This window comes from Anopheles maculipalpis, chromosome 3RL (assembly GCF_943734695.1).
Source record: "Anopheles maculipalpis chromosome 3RL, idAnoMacuDA_375_x, whole genome shotgun sequence".
NCBI lineage: Eukaryota > Metazoa > Arthropoda > Insecta > Diptera > Culicidae > Anopheles > Anopheles maculipalpis.
In genome coordinates, this window is record NC_064872.1 from 89,474,759 (window position 1) to 89,502,429 (window position 27,671).

At 45.4% G+C, this 27,671-nt stretch overlaps 7 protein-coding genes across 8 annotated transcripts in view; 3 read left to right on the top strand and 4 right to left on the bottom strand.

Moving 5' to 3' along the window:
* The window catches only part of LOC126561167 (UDP-glycosyltransferase UGT5-like), a gene marked incomplete at its 5' end in the record, with an annotated part of 199,997 nt that overhangs the window by 118,415 nt on the left and 53,911 nt on the right, over positions 1–27,671 (bottom strand). The window lies entirely within an intron of this gene.
* On the bottom strand, positions 4,666–7,332 carry LOC126561799 (peptide-N(4)-(N-acetyl-beta-glucosaminyl)asparagine amidase). 2 transcript variants are annotated; one of them, XM_050218122.1, is made up of 5 exons: positions 7,193–7,332; positions 5,365–7,100; positions 5,139–5,267; positions 4,929–5,066; positions 4,666–4,854 (listed from the first exon to the last, which is right to left on the bottom strand). In XM_050218122.1, the coding sequence occupies exons 2-5, from the start codon at positions 6,950–6,952 to the stop codon at positions 4,694–4,696; spliced, it is 2,016 nt and encodes a 671-aa protein (XP_050074079.1). In that variant the 5' UTR covers positions 6,953–7,100; positions 7,193–7,332; the 3' UTR covers positions 4,666–4,693. The 2 variants fall into 2 exon arrangements, with proteins under 2 accessions (XP_050074079.1, XP_050074080.1); XM_050218123.1 differs by lacking the exon at positions 7,193–7,332 and having other exon boundaries at positions 5,365–7,173.
* Positions 7,868–8,921, top strand: LOC126563024 (coenzyme Q-binding protein COQ10, mitochondrial). The gene is made up of 3 exons (XM_050219631.1): positions 7,868–8,082; positions 8,209–8,289; positions 8,424–8,921. The coding sequence occupies exons 1-3, from the start codon at positions 8,003–8,005 to the stop codon at positions 8,875–8,877; spliced, it is 615 nt and encodes a 204-aa protein (XP_050075588.1). The 5' UTR covers positions 7,868–8,002; the 3' UTR covers positions 8,878–8,921.
* On the bottom strand, positions 11,448–12,191 carry LOC126563097 (peptidyl-prolyl cis-trans isomerase H). Its single transcript, XM_050219711.1, has 3 exons — positions 12,106–12,191; positions 11,846–12,022; positions 11,448–11,779 (listed from the first exon to the last, which is right to left on the bottom strand). Exons 1-3 carry the CDS (start codon positions 12,187–12,189, stop codon positions 11,486–11,488), a joined length of 555 nt encoding a protein of 184 aa, XP_050075668.1. The 5' UTR covers positions 12,190–12,191; the 3' UTR covers positions 11,448–11,485.
* On the top strand, positions 12,959–14,966 carry LOC126562136 (protein disulfide-isomerase A3). The gene is made up of 3 exons (XM_050218564.1): positions 12,959–13,079; positions 13,216–13,381; positions 13,603–14,966. The coding sequence occupies exons 2-3, from the start codon at positions 13,233–13,235 to the stop codon at positions 14,918–14,920; spliced, it is 1,467 nt and encodes a 488-aa protein (XP_050074521.1). The 5' UTR covers positions 12,959–13,079; positions 13,216–13,232; the 3' UTR covers positions 14,921–14,966.
* Positions 16,537–18,140, bottom strand: LOC126562084 (protein Aatf). The gene is made up of 2 exons (XM_050218498.1): positions 16,744–18,140; positions 16,537–16,663 (listed from the first exon to the last, which is right to left on the bottom strand). Exons 1-2 carry the CDS (start codon positions 18,138–18,140, stop codon positions 16,537–16,539), a joined length of 1,524 nt encoding a protein of 507 aa, XP_050074455.1.
* On the top strand, positions 18,714–22,429 carry LOC126563528 (DIS3-like exonuclease 2). The gene is made up of 2 exons (XM_050220173.1): positions 18,714–22,073; positions 22,157–22,429. Exons 1-2 carry the CDS (start codon positions 18,729–18,731, stop codon positions 22,427–22,429), a joined length of 3,618 nt encoding a protein of 1,205 aa, XP_050076130.1. The 5' UTR covers positions 18,714–18,728.

Consider the following 27,671-nt stretch of genomic DNA (forward strand, 5'->3'; position numbering starts at 1 on the left):
TATCAATCAACCTTTCGTTAGCTCATATCGAATACAAATTGCAAAAATTGATGCAAAATTAATGCAGTAAAGAAATCATTTCACAACAAGTACCAATTCATTGCTGAATTAATTAACTATTCAAATCAACATGCTGGCAGTTCGCTTGCAGTGATTCAAAAGGCACGGATAACCGAACGGCACAATTTGACATCTTTGTTTTTAATGACGTTTATAGTAACGCGTGCCCTACTGTGCAAAACATAAATCTCCTGCTCAAGCTTTTCCTGGCCGTGCAGGTTCATTTTCTCGTCATTTGTGCATAAAATTGTTTAATAATCGTGCGTTTCACGGGCCTCAACCCTCCTGCCTGGATGTGCAATCAGTAAATCAAGTTTGTGTTACCAACCGTGAATTTGTTTTTCATCGATGATGATACTCCTTCCGTGAAACGTAACAACTACGCGTAGCGCAGTAGTAGAAGACCACACGCAGCATCCAACAAAAAGGAAAACATCCATCCACAAAAAGGCTCCAGTGCAAAGCGGTGACTTCGTTTTTGGATGATACGCTGCGAAAAAGTGTATTTTACCCCTTTGCTCGAAGAAAGATGAGAAAGAACGTGTGTGTGTAATGTGGTTCCACTAGAACGTCTTAGTCATTGTGCAACGCGGAAGGTGTCCCCCCGGAGGTATTCATCAACAGGAAGAGAATCGCTAAAGCCACACAGAACCGTACGAGGTAAGTAGTATCGGTGGTGTAGAATAATCCTTCCGGGAAAATACGGCTCCAGTACATAGGTCTCAAGGGGTGTGAATTGTTTGTGTCCGCTGGTCGGTTCCTTGGCAAGTGCTGTAAACACGGTGTACCGTACATATGTGTGTGTGTGCCGTGTAGTACCAAATAAAGGTAATCTTCAGTAGGTTTGGGCCAACCAAAGAACCAAACTCAGCCCACCCTAAAATGTACGGGAGCTCTCCCTGTGGTATCTAGAAATGCTCCAGAAAGAAAGCTCTTCCACCTCGGCTGCGGATCTCCAGCAGGATAAATGAGCAAACCATAGGGAAGCAGAGTAGCGGCGGTCACCGGGGTGTAGTAAATGGTTATGGTTATTGATACTGCCTTTTTGCGCGCCTCAGATTTGACTGGAGCTGGTGTGTGCGTATACCGTACCATGGGTACGGTCGAAGGGCTCTCTGTAGCGCTCTCCGCACCGAAAAGGCAATAATAATAATAGTAAATTTTAATGCCTTTTCATATTCACTTTTATGCGCGTTCACGGCGAAATTGCGAATAAAAAGAGAATTATGTGCAGGAGCGGAGGCTTGAATGCACCTCCGCTAGGGCCGCTGCTCTGCTTCAAGAGGAGCAAGTTTTGGAAGAAGAAAAAAAATGTATCAATTGTTCCCTCGTGCTGCTTGGGGGAGGCAAATTGGATCGAATGGCTAGAAGAGTAGACTACAGCCGTATGTAATCATATTGCACCGTTTCGCACACGCCGGGAACAATCTTCATTTCGCGGCTAGGATGGTGTGTAAGAATTAACGGCGTATTTCCCACTTTTTACCACGATTGTGACCAATGATCCGATGTTAATTTTCTTTCTGTGCTCCCCACCTTACAGTGCTCACCTCCAATCCCCTATAAATGCTCGGCAAGTATGGCGATGCGAGTTCCGGCTCGATGAAAAACCTGGATAATGGACTGAGGGACCGAGTGCTGTACCATCAGAATATGCTGAGCATGAACCTGACGGCCGAATTTTACCACAATCCATTCCTTGCGGCTGGGGTTGGTAGTAACGGTGGAACTACTGCAAGCGGTACCCCGACGACGGCACAGTCGCAAAAGATGCTCAACAGTCTGGCAGCATCACCACAACAGCACACCAGCAATGGAACAGCAACCACAGCAACAGTTCCAATGAAAACGCACGATAACAATGGATTCGTGGCAAGAGATACAGGCAGCAGTTACGCCCAGCAGCAGCAACAATCGGTAACATCGACGACACCACCTTCGTCCGTACCGGTAGCCGTAGCATCAAGCAGTAAAACTAGTCCACCACTACTAACTCAGCACAACATCAAGAGCGAATATGTCGGCGGAACAGTTACGCACACGATGGGCCAATTCGTGTACGGTATGGCAAAGCAATTCGAATGCCAAATCTGTCACAAATCCTTCATGACGATGGTGAACCTTAATCTACATATGAAAATACACGAAGCTACATTAAAACCGATCGCAGCAGCAGTTCACATGTATTCGCAATCGAGCGGAGGGAATTTGGTTGCCGGTACAACTCCGTCATCTGCAAGCTATCACACCGGACATAATCATCACAACCAGCAGCAGCAGCATCACACGATAATTCCTACCGTACACAGTCCCAGTGTCACCGCCGACGGAGTGTGTCAAATATGCCACAAAACGTTTAGCACAGCGGAGCAGTTTGCGGCGCATATGAAAATCCACGAGAATGAGTTTAAAAATCGTGCCCTTTATCATTCGGCGAACAACGGCGGTGAGGACGGTTCCACCAACAATGGAGATCATTTCTATGCCTCGTTGCCACCAACACACCAGCAAGTGCACGCTGCACCACCTCCTCACCTAGATGCCAGCAAAGGCCATCGGTGTCCTATTTGTCACAAAATGTCCAACAATATCATCGAGCATATTAAACAGCACGAAGGGCAGCTAACGATGGGAGGCAGTCCCGGAACGGGTGCTGCACCTGGAACGTACCAGCAACCGAACGACGATTCACAATCCTCGCTAGAGGACGATAGTGACGGTGGTGAGAACGTCCCACGGAAGCACGAATGTTTAATCTGCCACAAAAAATTTTCCAGCTCGGGTAATCTGGCCATCCACATACGGGTCCATTCGGGTGAGAAACCATTCAAGTGCAGCGTGTGCGGTAAAGGCTTCATCCAGTCAAACAATTTAGCCACACACATGAAAACACACACGGGCGAAAAACCATACGCGTGCACAATCTGTGGGAAAAACTTCAGTCAGTCCAACAATTTAAAAACGCACATCCGGACACATACCGGTGAAAAGCCGTACGCCTGCACAATTTGCGGGAAACGGTTTAATCAGAAAAACAATCTCACCACACACATGCGAACGCATCAGCTCGTGTGTATGGTGTGCGGTGTGCAGTTTATGCATCCGTCCGATCTGGCGAACCACATGAAGTTCCACAACGATGAAAAACCGTTCATCTGCTCGGTGTGCAACAAGGTGTACCTGAACCTGGACGAGCTAACCGAGCATATGAAGAAAACTCATAACCAGGTGAAACCGTACCGATGCCACATCTGTGACAAAACGTTCACCCAATCGAACAACCTGAAGACGCACATCAAGACACACATCTTTCAGGATCCGTACAAGTGTCAGATGTGTTCGAGATCGTTCCAGAAGGAGGACGATTATTCGCAGCATATGTTGGTCCACACGGCAGACAAACCGTACGAGTGTACGTACTGTGGGAAGCGGTTTATACAGTCGAACAATTTGAAAACGCACGTCCGAACGCACACGGGTGAAAAGCCGTACCGGTGTACGATCTGTGCGAAGAACTTTAATCAGAAGAACAATCTCAACACGCATATGCGCATCCACACGGGGGAAAAGCCGTTCGAGTGTACGATCTGCGACAAGCGGTTCAATCAGTCCAACAATCTTAACAAGCACATCAAAACGCATGGGCAGGAGAAGGACCATCAGCAACAACAGCAGCAGCAAGTGAGTTGACGTGAATCAATGACAGTTACGAGCAGCACACGAATATAAGGAAGTAGTCTTACATGCGATACATACTACGTTAAATCTTACAATGGGCAACACACATGGCAGGACCGGGGTTCAAATCCCATCCGAACCGTTGCCCCGTAGTAGGGACTGGAATATCCAACTACGTGATATCAGGCAAGTCCAGTAAGCCATTCGATGACCGGCGTGACATTAGAAGGTCGTTAAGCCAAGAAAAAAAATCTTACATCACAAACCGTGTGCCAATAGTGCCATAAGACTGCGGGGACTAGTTAACCAACAACCCTCACCCTTGATCGAGAATGCGAGGATACAAACAAACTAATATAGCGTTCTTCATGTTGATGTTGATCATCTCTTTGCCCGGTGGGTTTGTCCTTGTCGTGTTTTACATCTGTGTTTTCAGTTTGTTTGTTCTTAATGGTTTTAATTTGAGTTAGTTTTAATCAAACTATAGACGTGTTATATTTTATAACTGTTTTAACAAACACCATTGCCGAAGAAGGCTTTCGTGTGTGTTGTGAGATTTTCTTCAGTAAGATTTCATCGTATTTTCATTTCGGGATCGTTATCAGGGAGAAACTGATGAGACGAAAATGTAGAAAATTGTGTAAAAAAAAGAACAATTCCAACAAAGCGTGTGGAGAAATTGTAAATAAAAGAAAACTTTCTTTCCTTTTAATTAAAGGAACGTCCCTGTATTTTTGAAGTAATCTTTCTTTTAATATTACTGCGAGCGTCTAAACCGTGTCGTGTATAAAGTAAGACTAGTTGAATTGCAATCGCGGAAAAATGGAGCGGGAGAGGGGCGTCCATTTTTCACGATACGTACGTAGGTAAGGGGGTGCATTTTATCACACTAAATCTAACAAAAAAAAAGGTAGATATTGCATTCGATACCTGTCCTATATAGTCTTTAATATGCCTACATTAAAACGATGTTCATCTCGAACGGATACTCATCGGTAGCGGATTTGGATTGTCGAAAAAGTTGCGCATGCTGCCAGGATTTGCCACCGGAAAGCCGTGCCTGCAGGGTGAACTTACCACACTCACACAGCGAGGAGAGTGCCTGCGATTGGGTACCTTTAGTTAAGGGTAGTTGAATGGATTTGATTTAGCAAAATCGCGATGGTAGAAAACAGATCGCAATTTCTTACCATCACTCTTGATGTAGTACAGCTCCACCTTTGCTCCATCGTACGTTTCCTGTCCAAATCGTAGCTCGATTTGTTTGACCCGTAATCCTTGTACGGAGAAGTCAAAGTTCCATTCGATCGTTGCTTCATCGGTTCCCTCTGCAAGTTGATAGGACAATGAGTGGTGTAAAGGAAAGCATTTCGAGTTTAGCATCGATTGTATGCACATACCAGTTCTAGCGAGATAAACCATCTTCCAGTCATGCTCCTCTTTCCGGAAGATGTTTCGACTAACGTACTGGCGACTTTCCCATCCGTTTGATTTTTCCGTAATCCTTTCATTTACCCGGTTACTGGCACCTGATGTAGAATTAAAGCAACCGTTGTTGAAATATTGCGCACTCCACTTCAATAGAGAGCAGCACTTCCATTCGAACCTAGTAGTAGTAGTAGTTACCTTTCAAAAATCGCTCATAGCAATCCGTTGCACAGCAGTACCGTATATTGAACTGCTTTGCCTGTACTTCCTCCTCCGTTGGAATGAACATGTACCGTGTGTTAATCTGCTGTTCGCCTCGCTGTAACCGCCACTCCAGACTGCCCGAGCTACGACCCTCCCGTTCGGCGGCCGTCGGTACCCTTCCAGCATTCCCTAACAGCTCCAAACACTCGTCAACCGTACGCTGCCGTAAATAGCTCATCCTTTCCGGAGTGCAGTTTAAACCGGCGCGTCTTTTCGTCCTTAGCTTGCAGATCGCGTCCAGTAGCGCCTGCTCACTGCAAGCACCACCTTCCTTTCTTCGCTGCAGCAATTGCTTGTGATTGTTCGAATAGCGCCAGCTAACATCCTGCACATCATCCCGCGAGAATCCAAACACGTACGTAATTTCCTTCCTCCAGCCGTGCTCGTACATCAACGGTGCATCCAGCACATTTTCAGACGGATCCACGTGGATCCAGCGTTGCCTGCGCTCCGACCACACTTCCGTCCATACGTGGTCACCGGTAGAAAACACGTACCTCGCATCGTACCCCAGACATCGGCACAGGAATGTAAAACAATTGGCCCACTCGCCACAACGGCCACGACGCGTTTGAAGCAATTTTTCCACATTGTTGTAACGATAAAAGTGACGTAACTGTCCGCAGCACCGATAAATCTCCACCCGCACACCATCCTCGACAGTACTGCGGACCAGCTGTGTTTTCTCATTGCCACACACCGTACAGGGCAGCGCATTGACCCAGGTAAAGAAATCCGCCCGAAACCAGGCTGTTAGCTCTTCCAACAGAAGATCCTCTTCGCTCGGTTCCTTTTGGGTGGAAGGTTCGTTCGACGCTAGCAACCGTTTCCATTGGGCCAGCTTGCCTTTCGCCTTTGCCGTTAGTGTGTCGATCGGAATGAGACTTTTCCCGCTGGCTAAAAGTAGCTCGTCCTCGTACTGCATGACCTGGTCGGAAAGCAGCTCGAGATGACGCAACAACGTATTATTACCCTGAACGACCTTCGGGAATTCGATGCGTGCCAGAAATGGACGACTAGATTTAATCAGGCAAGCAGGTGCTTCTGTTTGTGGCGGTTGCTGAATGGACGCCACATTGTTGCTTCCGGAAGCTTGCAGAACCATTTCCGGTTTACTTGCCGGAACCGTTTGTTCCACGGGAATGTTGTTGTGCGCTGTATTGTTCGTGGTACACGAAATGTTAATTTCCTTCTCTTTGGGAAGATTTTTTATCAGCTCTTTTCGTTCGTGTATAAATTCTCGATACCTTCGCAGATTTGCCAACAGCACGTTCGACGGTACTGTGAGCGTTCCGTTCGATTCGATAAACCCAATCGCCAGCATCAACTGCTTCATACCAGTCACCGACAGTAGTTTTTCCCGGATCGATGGATTATCTATTCGTACTGTCCGGTACTTGGCGTTTTGCGGCTCGCGTATAATGTTGTCCAGCAGGCGCAACAGTGTTTCCGCGGCCACCACGTATGATTCCTTTGGATTGCTTTCGAGGGCCAACACGAGCGCTTGATTAAGTGCTGCCATTATTATTACCTTCGTTTCTCTTGTTTTACGATAGTAAAATCTTTGGTTTTTTTTGTCGCTGTCGTTCTCTGTTGCTGCAATTGATTTGCCCGCTAGATAACGTTGTCTTGTGCCAGCCAGCCAGTCAGCGCAGTCAGACGGGCGAGATCTTATCGTGGAGAAGAAGGAAGCAAGCAATGGTTGATTGTGATCGAACAGGCGGAGGCGCAATCTTTACACACACACACGAAGTATACACACCTAACTCCAAGGGGGCCGGCAATGGTAAGTGTTATTTTAAGTTCCACACTACCTGGAAAGCGATTTTCTACCGGGACAAACTAGGTTCGCCGATGATTAGGCGTTTCGACTGCTATCAATTATGCTGCTACTAGCGAACAAGAAAACACAACTCGCTATTGACAGCTGGTTTTTCGTTGTTTTTTTGCGTGCAAATAGGCAGTGTATCTGCAACTGCACTGGGATAATTTTTGGCGGAGCAGAAATACTTGAACATTTTAAGAATAAACAGCTGAACCTTAATATATTATCACAAATAAAGGTTGAGAGCATAGAAAAGAATACAAATTGAGTTGGTTTCGTGCGGAATGCCACTATGCAATGTTTGTTTATGAATGGCTTTTGCAGAAGCCCTGCATCTTGGTATGCAGAAGAGTGAAACTGATTAACAAAATGAGAAAAAAATAATTTGAATTGTGCATTTTTTAACAAAAAAAAAAACACTTGCTGTGGGTAAAATCCTCATGTTATTCAATATATATTTTTAAAAATGTATATTTTGACCACAAATGTTCAGACTGCATTCCACAATACCTAGGGAGCTGTCAAACAACAACTATCAAATTGCGACAACTCGCCAAAGTTTGTTATTTTTTTGTTGGCCTTGAACAGTTCATACTCTCGAATAGATACAATACCAAATACTCAACGTTACGCAAATCTAAATTGTGCGATTTTTGCACCGTGGAAGCCGCAGCTGGCTGTTGGCTGTGGAGATACTCTTTTTGGGTAGGTTCACGTGCTTTTGTGTTTTTCGTGCAGTCCGAAGAAATGTCCGTGAAAGTGGTAGCTAACGCAAAGCATGTATTCCTCTCGAGAAACCTGGCGCAATACCAGCGAAACCCTCTGCTGTAAGTACGCACACGACACCTTTGCCAATGATAAGTATCACGATGAGTCGCAGGAAATGGGTCTTTCTAAACTGCGCCATATTTTTTCTCTTCCTTCCCCCCCCCCCTCCCCCCCCCCCCCTGCAGCTACTCAACATACAGAGGAATTTTCGATTTTACACCAATAACGAAAACACGACGTGAATTTACCCAGAAGAAGCTGGTTGGGTGAGTAGCTCCTATGTTGACATTGAACGCGGGTCCCATTGAACCATAGCGTTTCCTTGGTCCTTGGAAAAAAGGTTTAAGTTCATCATGCTTAAATGTGTCTGTTGTTATTTCTTGTTACAATTTTATTGCAGATATTCAATGCAACAGCTGTACTCCGTAGTGGCCGATGTGGAAAAATACAATACTTTTGTGCCATTTTGTAAAAAATCTTTCGTGTACGACCGAAAACCGGGCTCATTAAAAGCGGACCTTATCATCGGATTCCCACCGCTGAACGAAAGCTACACCTCGAACGTTACCCTCATAACACCTTCCCTCGTCAAGGCGGAATGTGTTGATGGTCGGCTGTTCAACTACCTGTTGACGGCTTGGCAGTTTAGTCCGGGGCTGAAGGACATCCCGCAATCGTGCGTCATTGATTTCATGGTATCGTTCGAGTTTAAATCGCTACTACACTCCCAGCTTTCGAATCTGTTTTTCGATCAGCTCGTAAAGCAGATGGAATATGCCTTCATAGACGAAGCGGAGACGAGATACGGGCCACCGGCAATCAAGAGCCACGTGCTGGTATCGAACAAATCGTGACCCAGAACACTGGACAAAGATGGTAAACGGGTAGGGAAATCTTAGTTAGCAAATTATATTCCGATACTCAATAGCCGGGGTGGTAGTGGGTGGACCTAGGGACAGTATTGTTCTATCCTCTGTCGCCAATTTCTTCTTGATAACGACGTTTACATATGTATATGTTTGTTATGATCTATTACAATAATAGCTTATTTCCGATACTAAACGAAAAGAACAGAACAATCGAACTGCTTTAGTCCGATACATTTCGAAGCATCATCATAGGCAAATAGCATTTTTCATATTAATCTTTTCCCTTTTGCTCGACTAACTGGTTCACCAGAGCACGAGACACATGTGAAATGTGTTGAATAGTTAATATTCATCCAAATCCCCATACGAATGATATCTATTTATTGTCAATGTCAAATGTAATAGGATTCAAATCCTGAAAGTGAAGCGAAAAGCCGTGTCAGTTGTTGTAATTGATTTTCTTGTACATATTATTTAAGAGCAAGTGATATGTAAAACACGCTTCAAGTTCAAAGAATGAATGAATTTTTGTACTGATAATTCATTAGCTCCGAAACAAAATTGTACGTGACAAGATCAAATAATGCGATTTAAGTTTTGATCGTTAAATCATAATAGGAACAGCTTTTTTACGGTTCCCCACTGTTTAATATGTTTCGTCTCGGTTGCAAACATCGTCTACACGCTAGCTCGGCATGCATAGAAGCATGGTAAGAGGACACTGCTTAAAAACTAATTTCATTTTGTCTCATGAATATAAAACGTCTACCAACACTACATTCTCGTCCTAGCACTACCGCTGTACACTCGTCCTAGTGTAACTACTGTACACTCGTCCTAGCATCGAAGCGATTGTAAACGATTTTAGTCCAAGGTAGAAAGGTGGATAAAACACTAAACACAGCGAGGCTGGTACTGTTCAGCTAATAACGCGCTCTTGCCTTCACACAGGGACAAGGATTTATGGAAATTCTAATTGACAGCAATATTTACCAAACAATTCAATGCCACATGATCGAGAATCGGTCAGTCAGAGCCATCGTAAATCATTTACCATTTGGTCAAACGGCTCGGTTAACCATTGAGGACATGAAATCACCACCTGCCCAGCACCGGAAGGCTGTTTTCCGCCGGCGTGTGACGATGGTTCGGACGCCGAACGACGCCCTTTCAATCAATAACCATAAAACATGCCATCATCATGTTCCCTTCTTTCCTAACGAACTTTGACATGGGAACACACCTTCGTTGAATACCATTTTGTAACGGAGAAGAGTATACTGGCCTTAGATCCTACTTGTGGGGGCCTGATAGACTTTATCCTTGAAGCTTCTATGAGGGTTATGCAGTAGTTACATGAATTTAGAAAACATTCTACACCCACTATTACTGCCAGCCGTTGGTAAAGGCCACAAGGGCTCAAACCTGCCAGCCGCAGGTTCAAAGATCAAGGCCAACGGCATGCATTTGCATGCGAAATCTAGCTTATGCAAATGTTTGACCAACCAGCGCGGATTCTCATTACTCGATTAGCGCGAACCTTGGGCAGGTTTGGGCGAAAAATTTCAGTCCAGATAAACATTTCCGCAGTAATTTGCAATTAACTGTTTTGGTGGGGAGAGAAAGCAGTGGGAGACAGCAGTAGCAACAGAAGTTCTGCCCTGCGTCCGAGGGTAAACAAATAATTAAATAATAATAACACCGTGAAGAATTAAGCCATTTGTCAAGGTGTGTGTTTGGGGTGTTTTTTAAATTATGAGCCAAAAAAAGCATTCATAACAAAATGCGAAAGTGATTCAATTACAATCTCTTCGCCCCTTTTCCAAGCGGTCCGCAGCATACTGTGGGAAGGATACTTCTGTCTAACGAAGTGTGGTTTAGGGCTTTTCCGGCTTTTTATTTTGTATTTCTTTCTACTACAGGATCGATCTACTGAGACGGTTTCGCTAGTTTTTTCTTACGGCTGACCACTACTACCACTACTACTTCTACTAGGAACACACTTTCTCACAAGCGATTGCGTGTGAAACGTTCATTAGGATCATAAAAACAAAACGTGTGCACGCGCGCGACCCTTCGGGGTTAGATAACGCAGAGGGGAATGGGATGGGTGGGATCGGATAGTCCCATTGATTAGCCGCAAAGGAGCAAGGAGCCATAAACGACGCGTTACCTTCGTTAGCCAGAGATTGTTTCTGTCATTCCTGTTCTCGCTGGAGTGTGAGGCACGCCTTTTGGTTTATGAATTTGAAGAAGGACTATGGTCAGCAGCACGTGCACGTTGCGGGCACTATTTATGCTTCGATGGTAGGCTGGCAGGCTAGCCGTAGAGCATGTTTAAAAATACACCAATCCACCAATCCTTTTTCAAGGGCAAACTGGGGCAATCCACGTGGTTAATTATGCTCTCCACCCGCGCCCTCACTTGGAATGCGAACTGCGCGCGTGTGTGTGGGTGCTTTATAATGATCATCACGGATTTTTCTTCTTTATAATCTAGACAAGAAACGGTACTGGCTTGTTTTAAACGGCCGACGATTCTAGCAGTGACTTCGTTGGGTTTATTACACATTCATACACTGTGAAATGGCTGTTACAGCTGTCCGCACTGCGATATGACTACGGGCAGCTTTGGTTTATTGTTCGGTCCGGTCGGAACGTTTTCGATCTTCCGCATAATTAACAGCCCATCCAGCACGCGCCCAAACACGACGTGTTTATAGTCGAGGAAGTTACACTTTGAACAGGTGATGAAAAACTGGCAACCGTTCGTGTCCTTCCCACTGTTGGCCATCGAGAGCAGGCCGGGTGCGTCGTGCTTTAGCAGAAAGTGTTCGTCGGGGAAGGTGGCACTGCCGTAGATGCTCATCACGCCCGTTCCATCGCCCTGCGGAGGGAAAACAGGGAGAAGTCAGATACGATAAAAGCTCTACACCGAAAAGCATTAACATACATTCACGAAATCTCCTCCCTGGATCATAAAGTCTTTGATAACACGGTGAAAACTCGAGCCCTTGTAGCCGATCGGGACGCCATCCTTTTTGTACTCCCCTGTACAGAACTGTCGAAAGTTTTCACACGTTTTTGGTACAACGTCCGCGTACAGCTCAAACACCATACGGCCAATTTCCTGTTGAGTCCCAAAAATAATACAGAAATGATTAGCGATTTTCCAAGTTAGTGTCCTATTACAAATAGGTCCCTGCTACCTACCGCTGTTCCGACGGTAATATCCATAAACACAACCGGATTGTTGGGATTGCGAAGCTGTGATTGAATTTGTGTCCAAGTAGGCATTTTCGTTGTGGATAGAAATCGTACCCCTCTGTGAACACTATTCACTAGAATAAATATCCGCGGGCGGGAATCGAGCGTCGCCCCAAACACGTTGGGCTAGTGTTTAATGTACTCTCGTTACACGTTACGGGAAGATCCAGTCTACTCTCGGGTCCCCTTTTACAGCACTCTAAAATTCAGTCCAATCTTATTCGCGCGTGCTGTGTTCCCGCGCCCGTATCCTTCCCGTGTGTTCGTTAAACCAAAATGCAAAATACGAAATGACTCCATTCATCAATGACAAAACTGTATTTACCGACAAAGCCAGATTCAAAGATTCGACCAGGCAGGCTGGACCGGGTATGGCTTTGACAGCTCGCAATTTGACGCATGGGATACCGGTCCGACACGTTGAACAGTCTCGGGAGAATCTCCGGTAAATTAAATTCTTTTTATTGGAGAAAGTCAACAGCTTTTGAGAGTATAAAAATAAGAGCCCAAATCCTTCTTCTGATGGAAAGAGGTGCTCAAGCGACCATTTTGTTCATCCTTTTTCAATTCTTTAACTTAAACGAATTGGATAAAACTGTTTTCCCGCGCAATAAAATTGAGGGTAAGGTAACATTCTCTTTAGAATAGAAGGAAAAAAGATTTATCGTCTATGTAACTTCAAACTGCTTATTTTAATTTATTACAACAGTTTATTCAAACATGTCTTTGCTCCTCCGTATGCTGTCATTTTTATTTTAATAACGATGTCCGACGCATCGCCCACCGTACACTATGTCGCGGACCAATCAGCGATCGCCAACGAAACACGACAGGGAGGTCACTAACACTGTCAAAGTACAAGAGATCTTTCCGAAACTTTGCATCGGCAAGACGTCGATTTAATTCATCAACTTCTTCGAGTAAGTAAAGTCTGTTTCTGTGGCCGGTGGCTTCGGTGTAGCCACGTACTAGAAACGCATCTATCATTAAGATTCTTACGGTCGTAATCGTACGCTCAACCTGCTGCTCCCATTGTTCTCTCTCCATCATCAACAGCACCGAGGCGGAAAATCATGAACTGCCGGTTGTTGCTGGTTTGTCTGTGTGCCCTTGTGGCGGTGGCGTTTGCCGGTGAAGCCGACGTGCTAGACCTGACCGATAGCGATTTTTCGACCCGTGTTGGCGAAACAGAAACCACTCTGGTGATGTTCTACGCGCCATGGTAAGTCCATTTTCGCATTTTCCCCTGTATTTTGAAATAATATCCATCGGAGTCGAAGCTCCCCCGGAATGTGTCGAAAAGAGATGGTGCTATGTCATGCCCCTCCCCCCCCCCCCCACCCTTTCCCCCCGTAGCACTACTCCCCGTTATATTCGTGGCGGTGACAATAACCTATTGTGTCAGCATTTTGAGTTTGAGTTTTTCCCCGTGCTCCGTTCTAGGTGTGGACACTGCAAAAAACTTAAGCCCGAATATGCCAAGGCTGCCGAGTTGCTGCGTGGTGAGGATCCTCCGATCGCACTCGCCAAGGTTGACTGTACCGAGGGTGGTAAGGACACCTGTAACAAGTTCAGCGTCAGCGGCTATCCCACACTGAAGGTGTTCCGCAATGGAGAGGTATCGCAGGAGTACAACGGACCCCGCGAGGCAACCGGTATTGCTAAGTACATGAAATCGATCGTTGGCCCAGCATCGAAGGATCTGCTGACGGTGGAAGCGTTCGAAGCGTTCCTAAAGGTGCAGGAAACTTCCGTCGTTGGTTTCTTCGAGAAGGAGTCGGATCTGAAGGGTGTCTTCCTGAAGTATGCCGACAGTCAGCGGGAGCGACTACGGTTTGGCCACAGCAGCGCGCCGAAAGTGTTGGAAAAGCAGGGTGCTACCGATGCCGTGTATCTGTTCCGTGCCCGTCAGCTGGCGAACAAGTTTGAACCAGATTTCGTCAAGTTTGAAGGAACCACCAAACAGGAGCTGGCCGACTTTGTAAAGGTCAACTACCACGGTTTGGCTGGTGTGCGTACGCGTGACACTACGAGCGACTTCAAGAACCCGCTGGTGGTCGTGTACTACGCGGTCGATTACGTGAAGAACCCGAAGGGCACAAACTACTGGCGTAACCGTGTGCTGAAGGTGGCGAAGGAGTTTGCGGGACGTGTTAACTTTGCCGTGAGCGCCAAGGACGATTTCCAGCACGAGCTGAACGAGTTCGGATACGATTATACCGGCGATAAGCCCCTGGTGTTGGCCCGTGACGCCAAGAACCAGAAGTTCATCATGAAGGATGAGTTTTCGGTAGACAATCTGCAGGCTTTCGCGGCGGAGCTGGAGGAAGGATCGCTTGAACCGTACGTCAAATCGGAACCGGTACCAGAAAACAACGACGGCCCGGTAAAGGTTGCCGTGGCAAAGAACTTTGACGACGTGGTCGTTAACAACGGTGTTGACACGCTTGTAGAGTTCTACGCGCCGTGGTGTGGACACTGCAAGAAGCTCGCCCCGACGCTAGAGGAGCTCGGCACCAAGCTGAAGGATGAGGCCGTCTCGATTGTGAAAATGGATGCCACCGCTAACGATGTGCCATCCCACTTTGAGGTCCGTGGCTTCCCTACGCTGTACTGGTTGCCCAAGGACGCCAAGACCAGCCCGACCCGTTACGAGGGTGGCCGCGAGGTCGATGACTTCGTGAAGTACATTGCCAAGCATGCGACGAGTGAGCTGAAGAGCTTCGATCGTGCCGGCAACGCGAAGAAGACAGAACTGTAATCTCCTAGCCTACTCCCCACGTTTCTTTCTCCGTTCCGCATCTGCAGCCACCAAAAGGTCCCTCTTCCCAATCGATAGACGCGACGATTGAGAAGGTTGTAACGATCCAGGTTCCAACAGGCATTCCAAAAAAATTGCTGCTGATTTCATCCCTTTTCTTCAGATCTGTCCGCCATTGAGTTTTTCCTATGTGCGTATGTTGTGCTAACTGTAGCTAGGAAGTCACAACAAATGGTCGTAAAATTAAGCATTGTAGTAGGTATCGAAACACACAAAGTACACATCCGCTCGGTGATATACTACAGAGAGAACAAAAAGGTAATGGAACTTCGTCCTCCCTTCCAGACGCTTATCGAATACTAATGACTTAGGGTATCAATCACTGAACGAACAACAATTTAAGAGCATCGAGTGAGGTACACGAGGACAAGTACTGCATTTAGAACTGAACAAAAATCTGTTTTCTAGATTTAAAATTTCTCTGGCTTATCTGGAGCGTCACTAACACTGGGAGAAGTATTTTGATCCCCCGCGGGCAAGCAAAAGGTACAGACAAAATAACAAACCAGATAACAAAGTCTGCTCGACCGCCTTTCCATCATTTTCTGCAGTGCATATTATATAGGAGGGGAGCGAGCCGTGCTTAACTATCTTGCGAGTAGTACCCAGAACAACATACCTACAGATTGCTGCCTCCCAGTATATTATCTGTCCTACGTTTTCATTCTTACGTTTCCTTCCTTCATTGTATGTACACTGTGAAAGAGCTCTTTTTTTTAAATAAACAGAAAGGATCTAATAACAATAGAAAGCGAACGTTTTTTGTGTGAGAAGAAACATTCGAAAATATTCAGCAATTTGCCGTATCATAAGTCCTATGCTGATAGACTAAATTGAACACTGTTATCAGTTCATTCGCGGCAGCTTTTACAAAAAGAGTCGAGATGCCATACGTTTCAATGACGTCTTATAGCCATCGTCAGCCAACCATTCGTGTGACTGCAAAGAAAATTAAGGGACGCTTTATTGTACTGCGCCTTGGGGAAACGATGGAAAAGATCCCTAGACTAGGTTGACATTTGTATTCAAAATTCTCAGCTAAAGCCATCCATGTCTGAGCAATAGAAAATCTGTATTTTCATAGAGTAGTATCAAAATTTAAATGAACTATCTATAATAGTAGGTTTTTAGCATTTATTTATAAAAATATCCCATTTTCTTAAAGCATACATTTGATTGCTTTCTATTCGGTCGTCATCACGCGATACCATTCCCTCGGGAGATATACCTGGCTCGATGTTTGTCACGCTTATCTATGCTGTAAGTTAAACAAGCATAGTTCTTTAACACAGTCAGCACAAAAACACAATTCCATTACAAATTTGCTGTGTACGGAGTAGTGAAATAAAGAAGGCCGCTATGAAGTGACACCAATTCAACGATTGCTTACACAAATAGCTAAACAATGTACGCGTTTTTCAACTTCCTGTGTTTTATTGTTGATTTTTGTTTTTCTTGCAACAATACAACACATCACAATACAACCTTTAGCATTTCCGGTTCTTTTTTTTGCCTTAGTCCAAACAGAGTCCAACGTTCGTTCCACCAGACCATCTCTATCGCTCTTCCGTGGCAGGTGTTTGGCCAAAAAGCGAACTAAACAGCTCATCCTTCGCCTCGTCCGTCCAGTCATAATCGGGCACGGGTGCCATAAAGTTAACCAGCTTGTTATGCACAACGTACCTAAAATGAGGAACCACATCAACCGTTTTTGTTATCGCATTAGGAAATAAACCCACGCTACAATTCTATGCTCGACTTACCGTATTTTCCGTCCCTTAGATGCTTTCGTATCAACGGTTTTCTTCATCTTGTTGCGCAGTTTCTGCAATTCCGCCAGCTTGTTAGCAATCTCCTGCGGACTATCGGTCGTGCTAGTTTTGTACTCGATAAGTTCTCGCAGCATTTGATGGTAAAAATCAGAATCATCGAAAATTTCCCCATCGTAAACTGAGCTTGGGGTTTGCTCTTGCGTGTCTCGGTTATCCTCTCGCTGCTCGCTGGCCGCTGCCGTTTCCGCTAATGAGGCTTGCCTTCCTAGCAGCGTATAACCGCCCCGGTGAAGTTGCGTTTTACGCACCAGTTCTTCACGATTAATAAGACTTTCTTCGATTTTCTTCAACACCGACAATGATTGTCTTGGGTTGTTTCGCATCTTTGACGCAATGTTGATCCGATCGTGCCACTTCATCAGTACGCCGTTACGATACTCCTCCATGTCCTTGCGCCTGCTAGCAAGAATCTGCTCGTATTCGTCCAATGTGACCTGTTTGGGTTTGGATCCCGCATTGGAAGATGCTTTTCGCTTCGACCCACTCTTCAGTAGGGTCTTTGTCTCCGAAAACCGTCCCATTAGAACTTCCTGAAGTTCGAGCAATTGATCCATCGTGTCGGAAATGATTTGTGACGCCTGTTCTGACTTTTGCCGAAATTCTTCATTCTGAGATGCGAGTTTTTGGCACACCGATGACGACGGTGGTAAACTGTTGGAGGCAATCAAACAGGGCTGCACCTTGATGCGCATTTCTAGCAAACGTTCCCAAATTTTAAGTTGGTTCTGTACCGCCAAACCTTTGTTGATTGTTTCCTGACGGTTTTCTTCTTTGATTAGAGTCATCTGTTGCGTCGAGGGTTGCTGTTTATTGCTATGCGTGTAGTGTGCCAAGGATTCCTGATCGTCATCCGATGATTCCTCATAATCTTCTTCACCGGAATCATCCTCCTCATCATCATCATCGTCGCTTTGAGGTGGCTTGAGCAAGACAATCGATTTGGATTTGCTTTTTGGAATCTTTTTACGATGTACTTCCACATTACTATCCTCCTCTAGCTGGTCATCATCCTCATCATTGTTGTCGGATTCTTCCTCTTCATCATCATCATCCTCGTCGGATCCACCATCGTCATCGTCTTCATCGTCGAAAGTCTCATTTCGCGAAGAAACCGCTCCCTTATACTTCCGATCAAACTCTTCCAGAAAGCGAATGTTTCGCTTGCGGAACTCACTTAAAGCCGCATCCTTGACCGCATCGTCCGGTGCTTCATCAAACTCACTAAACTTGGGCGCTGTTTCATCGCCCGACTCTTCCGACTGCTGCTGTTCTTCCGGTGCGAAAAGTTTGTTCAATTTATCCGAAAGCGTGGCTAGTTTTTTCTTCATTATGGTCAGCTTGGAAGATTTCTCTTGAAACACGAAATAAACGAAACAAAAATCGGATCACTCCTGCTGTGTGCCACTTGCAAAAACATGTGCACGCGTGTTTGTTTTGATTTTGAAGGTTGTTGCTATGGAAGTTTGACGTTTCTCCATAGAAAAAAGAAAACAAAGCGACTTTTATTCAAATTCACTTTCAAATGAGTCGACATCGGGAGGATAAATTATCCTTTATATTTAATTAAAATTATTTAAATGCATTGTTTCATACGAAGCAGTATGTATCCAATATGTAATCCGTTCTATTCGTTTATTATATTTAATGTAAAATGAAACTCCCCTTTGGAAACGGTTGGCTTGCGGTTAAACAACACTGTGTGTTTACCCTACTTCATTCACCACTCAGCGTGATGCGTCAGATCAGGTGGATGGTTTGGTGGGGTCTGGTAGTAGGACACGGGTAGCGAAAGAGGCTTAACGGGTGGGCACATTGAAGAAAGAGTGGCATCATATGCAAGTAGAATTTCGTGAAGTTGGCACACATTGTGTAAAGGGAGCAACCCCCAAAACCTCCAGGTGAGAGTGTTCGGTATCATGTCCGATGAGCAATTTTTTCGTGAAATAAGAGCAACCATCATCGACGACACTCGCAAAATGTTGGAGAATGCAGGTGGATCGAAAGACAGGAAAGGATCAGCAAAAGAAAACAACAAACCGAAGAATGATAAGCGAGCTGTACGTCAGCTTATTGAAGAGCTTGTAAGTCAGAAGAAAGCGAAAGAAATCGGCCAGCGTTCTTCTTCACCGGGCCTGCTGCCGCCGGGAGAGCGGAAGAGCAAGGAAAAGATACCCAAGGAAAGAGGTAAACAGCAGGAAGGCAAATCAAAAGCAAAGGAAACTATGCAAAACGATTCGCAAAAGATTGATGTGGAGTTAGTGACTTTCCAAATGGAGCCCAAAATCGAGAAAGTAGTCACAAAGCAAGAGACCCACAGTAGATCGGACTCGGAAGACGATGAGCCACCGTTGGGCCTACCAGAGAGAAGAAGTCAAGATAAGAAAGTTAAGGAAAAAAAGGACAAAAAGGAACTCAAATCCAAATCGAAGGATGGTCCTGTGCACCGCGAATTGCTGAAAGGCAATAATGCTAAGTCAAAACCCAAGAACGAGGATGTAACCAACCTAAAGTTTTCGCTGTTGACGAAAAAGATCGACGAGATTGTGGAACAGATCGATGGCATAAAGCGAGAGTTTGGCGATAAAAATGGGAATTTACCGAGGGCAGATACAGCTGGTGGTGGCATTACGAATAATGCACCTGAAAAGAAGGAAAAAAAGGTGAAGCCAACAGCAAGATCAGCCTCAGAATCGAGAGGTGGCAAGAAGGAATCGAAACGGAAGGATAAACAACTTGCAGTTCCGCCTGCAAGAAAGGATAGCGCCCAAGCGGTGGATGAATCGCTGGAAAGCGATGAGTCGCTACCACCGGAGCATCGACTGCTCGTCCAGCTATTTATGCTAAGTTCCAACCAGCGGAGAAAATTTATTGAAAAGCAGGGCATAGAGCTTGGCCTGCTCAATGCACACCCATACAAGAAGCACGTTGTGCTGGTGAACAAAAGCATTATGCCAGTCGCAGAGAGTTTGGCTGCAGATGCGAGACGGTATCTTGCTGAGCAGAATGGTACTGTTGCACCGACGGTGCTGGTAGCAACGTCATCTAAGCACCGTGCGGATCAATCGACACAACCAGCGACATCGGCTAGTAAACCGAAACGTAGTGATAAGGGATCTTACGAGGATCAGGTGAACTTCCTGCTGAACGAACGCGTAAAGCGCTCGAAGGATGAATCCGACTTGGTGCTGGGTGACATACGGAACAAAGCGAACGAAATTGTACAGGAACGATTGGAGTCGTTTGTTGGACGTTTGGTAGATCAAAAAGTCGGCTACATGATGGAGGGCATGCTGCGGGTTAATGCACGCAACAATATGCAATCGTTTGTGGACGATCCTTCGCGCACGGGAAACATTTACATAAACTCCATCCTTCTGCGACGTTGCGCCATGGATGGTGATTTGGTACGCGTGTTTGTTTTCGATCAAGCCCCGGAATCGGATGATAAATCGGGTGAGGAGAGTACGGAGGGCGAGGAGGAAGAAAAAGCCGTACAAAATAATGCCGGATTTGTGGTGTGCATCTTGGAGAAGCGGCACAACCGTCAGTGCGTTGGCAAATTTCTGCCAGCATCTCAGGGCAAGAAACACTATCGGATGTTCGCTCCAAGGGATATGCGTATACCGCCTGTGCGTGTTTTCAAGCAAGATTGGCCAAACGCTTTGTTGGAGATCAAGCAAACGAAGCTGAAGGATGACGTCGATGATGACCACAACGTTGACGACGAACGAGATGACAAAGAGTCACCAAAAGGTGCAGCAGATATTACGGAAGTGCTGTACCAAGCCGAAATTATCGAGTGGCATGACGAAGTACCGATCGGTACGATATTGAAATCGATCGGTAAATGTGGTTTGCTAGAGGTGGAAAACGAATCCATCCTGGTCGAACACAATCTGGATGTGACGCCATACGGGGAAGACATATTGGCCCAACTTCCGGCCGTACCGTACAACATTCCGGCGGAGGAATTAGCCCGTCGCGTAGATCTTCGCGGCGAGTGTATTTTCACGATCGATCCGGCAACGGCACGGGACCTGGATGATGCGCTAAGCTGCAAGCAGCTACCGAATGGGAATTATCAGATCGGTGTACACATATCCGACGTTACGTACTTCCTGCGTGAAAGTTCACCGTTGGACGAGCTGGTAAAGTTAAGGGCCACCTCCATTTACATGGTGGACACGGTGTACCACATGCTACCGAAGCAGCTGTGCAACACCTGCTCGCTACTGCCCGGCGAAGATAAGCTCGCCTTTTCGGTGTTTTGGGAAATGGAACCGGATGGGACGGTATTGAGCACACGCTTCGAACGCAGTGTCATCAACTCCTGTTCTCAGTTATCGTACGAACATGCCCAGCTCATGCTAGACAATCCAAACTGTGAGGTGGATGAAGATCAGTTTCCGGAAATTCTGCACGGCTACAGTGCGAAGTCGCTTTGCAAAATCGTTAACACGCTGCAATCGATTGCGATGAAGCTGCGCCAGCGCCGAATGGATGACGGATGTCTAAAGATTAATCAGCCAAAGCTAACGTTCCGGCTTGATCCAGCCACCGGTCGACCGATCGATTACGGTGTGTACAAAATTCGGACCAGTAACGAAATGATTGAAGATTTTATGCTGCTAGCAAATATGTCCGTTGCGTCGGCGATACATAAGGCATACCCAGACATATCGCTGCTTCGCTCGCACAGTGCACCGGCGGCGAACATGATGAAGAATTTGGTCCGTACGCTTTCGCTGCATGGGCATGCACTATCCTACACCAGTTCGAAGGATATCCGCGAATGTATGGAAACCATTATCGCTTCATCAGTGCATCCTGATGCGACCCAGAGCGTGCTGAGCGTGCTACTGGCTAAACCGATGACTCGGGCCCAATACTATTGCTCCTCGTTTGCATCCACTGCCGAGCAATTTGCACATTACGCGCTGGCTATACCCATGTACACCCACTTTACTAGCCCGATTCGGCGCTACGCGGATTGTCTGGTGCATCGGGTACTTGCCGCCATGCTGGGAATCGATGTGACACCGAAACGATCGCCCGAAGAGCTACAGTGTCTGGCGATGGTTTGCAACGATAAGAAGTATAACGCCAAACTGGCTGGTGAGGCAAGTTCGCTGCTTTACTATCGACACTGGTTGGCATCGGTCGGGGAGTACGAAACGGATGCAGCTGTCATGGGATATGCGGCCCATTTCATTGAGGTAGTATTGATCCATTCCGGGATCGTACTGAAAGCTGCAGTAAAGGTATGTTTGCGAATTGCTTGCTTTTCTTCTCATTGACTTAAGACTAACGACCTTGGATTTTGGGGTTCTTTTTTCATTTTTAGAAAATTTCTGCAGTTGCAACGGTTGTCTATAAACCGATCGAACCGGTTGGTAGTTGTCTGCTTGTTCCGGTAGATACCTCTATACCTCCACTTAAGATAACACTCTTTACCAAGGTTCGTGTCACGGTGAAGGTCGTGAAGGATGTGATCACCGTGTGCTCTATACTGCCCATTGTTGAGCGTAAAAAGTCTTCGAAGCCCAGTAAAGCTCAAGCCCTCGAGCAATCAGTCACTGATTTGATAGCGGATATTAAGTCCGCCGGTATATACTAATAGCAGATATCATTAGGTTGGGCATTTTGGCTCACATACTGTAAGCTTCTTTCTGTACACATCGTGAAAAATTTGTTTTGTTTTTTTTTCTGTTTAAGGATTTTATCATCCTGAATGATGGACGCACAAAGATTTGGTGTTGCGTAGGATTTAAATATTTTGTGTATGTTTTGTAGTACCGTACCGTAGTAGTACAGAAGTCGGTTTCCATTAAGATTGCTCAGGATTCAATATTCTGTCTTATTTGTATTCATTCAGTAACAAACACAATCAGCCAGACGAGTAACGGACGAGAGTAATATTTGTGTGCTAATATTGAATTTATTAAGCTTAAGAATGAATTTGTAGTGTTTGTTTTTAAAAAAAAGCGTAGATAAGACAACCTCATTTGAGAAACACCTTCTGTTCAGGGGTATTTTTGTTTTTTAGAAAACGGCTGTAGCAATTTTCGCTCAACCACTAACAATAATTCGTGCATTCGCAGCATGAAAAGCCACAAGGCTTGATGTGACGAATACAACGTACTTTCGTATCAGAGACTTTGACCGCAACCGGTCTTGCATCCACGGTAAACTATGGATGACTGATGACCCGAAGAATACTGATTTCCGATTAGTGTAACTAGTACTTAAGTGAAGGCAACTAATACACTCTTTGATAGAATATTCTGTGCAACAAAATTCAGCAACACACCCGGTCGAGGTTAAAATTTCGACCGCTACATACTTCCATGAGCCGCAATCATTATTCAAACTACAGGTGGAGGTGATGATCGATAAAAAATGTATAGCCAAAATAGGATCGTTATCGCAACAATGCAACTATACTTTAAATTCAGAAACGATTGTAAATTAATAAATTTTTAAGTAAACCGGCGAAAGCAGCGTTCAAAAATAATTTGTCCCACAATGCTATCGGTACAACATGCTGGGAGTTGTGGGCGAACTCAACCGTGCACTATAAACAGTCTGACGGGGTTTGCTTCAGCCACGCTGGATGGCAGCTACAGCCAGGATTCGTGTGTGCGTGTGTGTGTGTTTTCCCACATATGAATGGAAAGAAAGGCAACCGAACCAACACCAACAGTAAAAACGCCAGCAAAAGAGCGTAAAAAGTACTAGCAGCAGCAGCAGCAACAAGAAGGGCGAGTGTGTGGGCCAATCCTTCAAACGCAACACTGACCCAAGAACGACAAAAAGGTACACAGAGAGTTGGTTGGCTGTCCCTCACAGTAGTACACTCGCCACGGGATTAATAATGTACGTAAAGTGAAACCAAAAGTGAAGCAAACGATTGTGGCTGCAAATGAAGACACAGCAGTGATTTCTGTAGGGGAATCGCGGGAAGGTTGAAAAGAAATTACGAGAAAGATTTCTCACCCCGTATTTACGCGATCGTGCATGCGTGTGTGGGTGTGTATGTGTGTGTGGTTGAGTGTGCGTAATTCTCGCGGTGATGTATAGCAAAGCAGGCGACGCGATGTGAAAGCTGTTTCGCGGAACTGAACCGAATTGAACGCAAAAACAGGAAGAAAGTTAGAGTTAGTTTTAGTTTGTTCGTGCTGTGCGTTTTGTTCAATTGTGCCAGGGTTAGGGATAATAGGATTCCATTTCGGGAAACTGAAATGCAACCGCCCCTTCCTACCCTGTAATTGATGTGTGTTAATGGTGTGGGAGAGTAGTATGGGTAGTAGTAGGGAAAGAGGGGAGTGTAAAGGACTCAATGGGACGATTGCTAAACCGAAACTCGCACATCTGTGTCCTCCCCACAAGCGTAGTGTTTCAATTCCGACGCTAGATATTAGAGCTCTCCAGTCGAAGAAAGATCGAGGCTCTATGCTCTATCGGTGAGCATGTGAGGCAAAAACATATACTCCCCACGATACACGAGAAGATCTCACTGCATTCCTCAGTGCTGCAACCAAGTGGGGTGAATGTTGTGTTTGAATCTGCGCCACTGTATGCGTATGTGGCAACGATGACGAAGTGCTGGTATGCAAGTCATCTTCACGATCGAGCGAAACCGGACGAACGTGTCGCGGAAGCTCTTCAAACGAGTGATTTTTCGTCACTTTGATGTTTGGTTGAGAACGGAAGTTTTGGAGGCGACCTCACAGAGAAAGCCAAAGCGCAACTAAATGCATGTGTTTGAATTCCCTACCAATTTTGTGCTATTAGTCATCGTTGCTTAGGGTTAGAAGAATCTGGAAATCTGGTCAATAGACAGGGTGATAGTCTGTTACACGGTATCAATTACTGACCGTTTGGATCCTTCCTTCACCCTTCCTCCGTAATTGTTTTGCATTTTTGGCCCACACGCCCATCCGGCTTCGACTTTTAACGGCTTTGACGATCTAGCAATGAAGTTTACATCTCCGTGTCACATTTGATGCTTGTATGAGTGATAAAGGGTGTAGTAATCCGCGACTCTTTCACATCGCGTGAAGAATATCCATCACAGCCTACTTACTTCCAACAGTCGGACCCCCTGTTTACCTAATTGCAAAGGACACAAAAGTAAAGCGTGTGTATGCGGTGACAGTGCCATCGTACAAAAAGGAATTTAATAAGAAAAGCGACATGCCGAAGAAAACGGACGACAAAGCGAATGTAGAATAAAAACAACGTTTTCAAGGACAACGGCTGGATGAGGCGCGCGCTCGATCGGTAGGAGACGGACCCGGTTGTGTTGTTGGGGTAGAATTGTTGATACTTTCATTCATTCCTTCGAAGACGTTCGGAGATCGCCTAGTGCTGTGTGAGTGTGTGTTTACGTGCTAGTGTGCTCAAGTTGTAATTTTGTTTTTCAATGGGATAACGTGTGTAAGAATGTTTAAATGATAGTTTCAGCAAATGTGTTTTCAATGTGCGATGTGTGTTATCCTTTTGCTTTGTAGAAATTTCAATTAATCGCTAGCGAAAAAAGGTCCCCGTGCTTGTAGCTTTTTAATTAACCAAATTGAAATCGTGTATTTTGTGTGCGTGTGTGTGTGTGTGTGTTTAGTGGTGTGTTAAAAAAATAACAAAAAAAAAATATAGTCGAAAATTGTAGCGTTTAACGCGCGCTGAAGCACCAACTCTTGTTTGGAAAACTGGCGTGCATCGTCGTACTGAAAGCAAGGTAAGTGGGTCAACACACATTTCATTCGGACGTAACAATGCTGCTATGCTGAGCTGTTGGGAAGGATTTTGTGCTTTCTATTGCTTGCTTGAATTGCTACACAACCACATAAAAATTAGGCCCCGAAATCAACTAACACGATACGTATGTACAAGGCTCAATCTGCTGTCGAATTGTTGGATTATTTCTCGCCCAATCTCCTGTCGAATTGTTGGTTTATTTCTCGCCCAATCTCCTGTCGAATTGTTGGTTTATTTCTCGCTTTTCCACCCTTCCAAACATTCGGCCCATTATCGCCGATTAAACAGGGGCTTTGAATGATTCATCGAATGAGAGTTAGGGGTTCTATCCAGGGGTTATATCTAGGACACTGGCCGGTCTCGACTGGAATTCTATTTCGGAGTAATGTAGTTTTTCGGTGACTTTGGAGAAGCAAGACTAGGAAGCCATGATTTAATGTGTTTTAACAATTTTTGGAACTCTGGAATTGAGGAATTCGGCTGTAAAGAGGCTTTTGAAGATAAAATATATTGTTCTTGAATTTCCATTCGTGGCTTGCTTGAATTAATTTACCCATTAGCTGGTTGGACTGGTCCGCGCGTTAGAAACGGACACACCAAAAACCGGAACGAGCAATCTAAGTAGGCTGTACTCAGTTGCTCAGTACCCTAGCAACGTGGTGAGAAATCTGAAGTGTCCGTACTCAGCACACATGTACGTTCCTGCTCCATTCCAAGGACATTAGTATTATTCATTGTGTGCGTTCCAGTACCTTCGTCCAATTAAACCTGTAATTTTGTCTGTAAAATATCCCCGGCCTCATAAACTGATCGATCAATAATCCATTTATCGAACGGCGGTGATGGTGGTGGTGGCTTTAAGTTTCAGTCCTTCCTTAAGTACAAGCGGTCACTACCGCTAGACAATAAACAAACTGGTTCACCTTCTCGTGAGAACCGTTGATTGGTTGAGGTTGAAGTTTTTTTGACCGGTAGTGTACACATCATGTACGTACGCGCTACTTCCGGTTCCGTTGAGTCACACAAAGGTCTGTCACCTAACTTTATCGTATTCTGATAAACACTGGATGGCTAAGCAAGGGAATTTTATGCGACGGCTAGTCCGCATTCGAGGGTGAGCTAGAATTGCGTCATGATAGAGCAAAAAGGTGCCCCCAAGATACGTGCGATACGGGGATGATACAGGCTAGAATGCATCGTATGCACATTACCCCCATAACTACCAAGTGCAACCGATCGGCGGGTGTACGGAGAGGACACACCAACGATTTAGTTCATTTATCTACTCGTCCGGTATGGCACGTAGTACGTACCGCACTCGAGCACACACTAGCAGCAAACGTGCGACACAAGGACAAATCATGCCTGCACCATCAGCACCCCCCATCACTAGAAGTAGTAGCAGCATGTGATTGTGTCGGCCAAACCGGCGTCAGCGTCGTTCCGGCGTCACATCATTCTGAAGGTAATTTCATTTCGTACCACCGAACAGGAGACAGGAGACGACGTTTATGCGTCCGTCTGTGACGGGCGGGAATTTCCATCTGAATGCCGCTTTTCTCGGGTGAAGATGAGAAATGGCTCGCTTTGTCGTTCGGTTCGGCTGTTCTGGTAGTTAATTACCAAGACAGACGACGGGAGCAAAAGTTAGTCGCTATCGAATTGCGATCGAATGGAAAATCTTGCGAAAAGTTATGCCGTTTTTTGTGTGGGAAATTTATTCAACAAATGTTAAGTATATTACGAACTTAAAGTTACTTGTTTATTATACCGCTACTCTCGAGTGTTCATCTTGCACAACTTCCCGGTGTCGATGTGCCTCGTTCTCGGGAACTAAAGCTTACGTCATGTGGAGCATATTCGTCTTGGTTTGACGCTTTACTGTCCAGTCATTCAGACATGCAACAAGTATCTGATAACAGGCGTGTTTTTTTTTGTATTAGTAAAAAGTTAGACACTCGGCGCTATCAACTGTGGACATCACCAATACTTGTAGCAAGAGAGTTCAAAAACAACGCAGCGCTAATATATTATGATATTAGATTAACATTACTGGCTCATATCTTATCGGACAGTAAGAGTGGGGGCCTTTGGGCGATTTT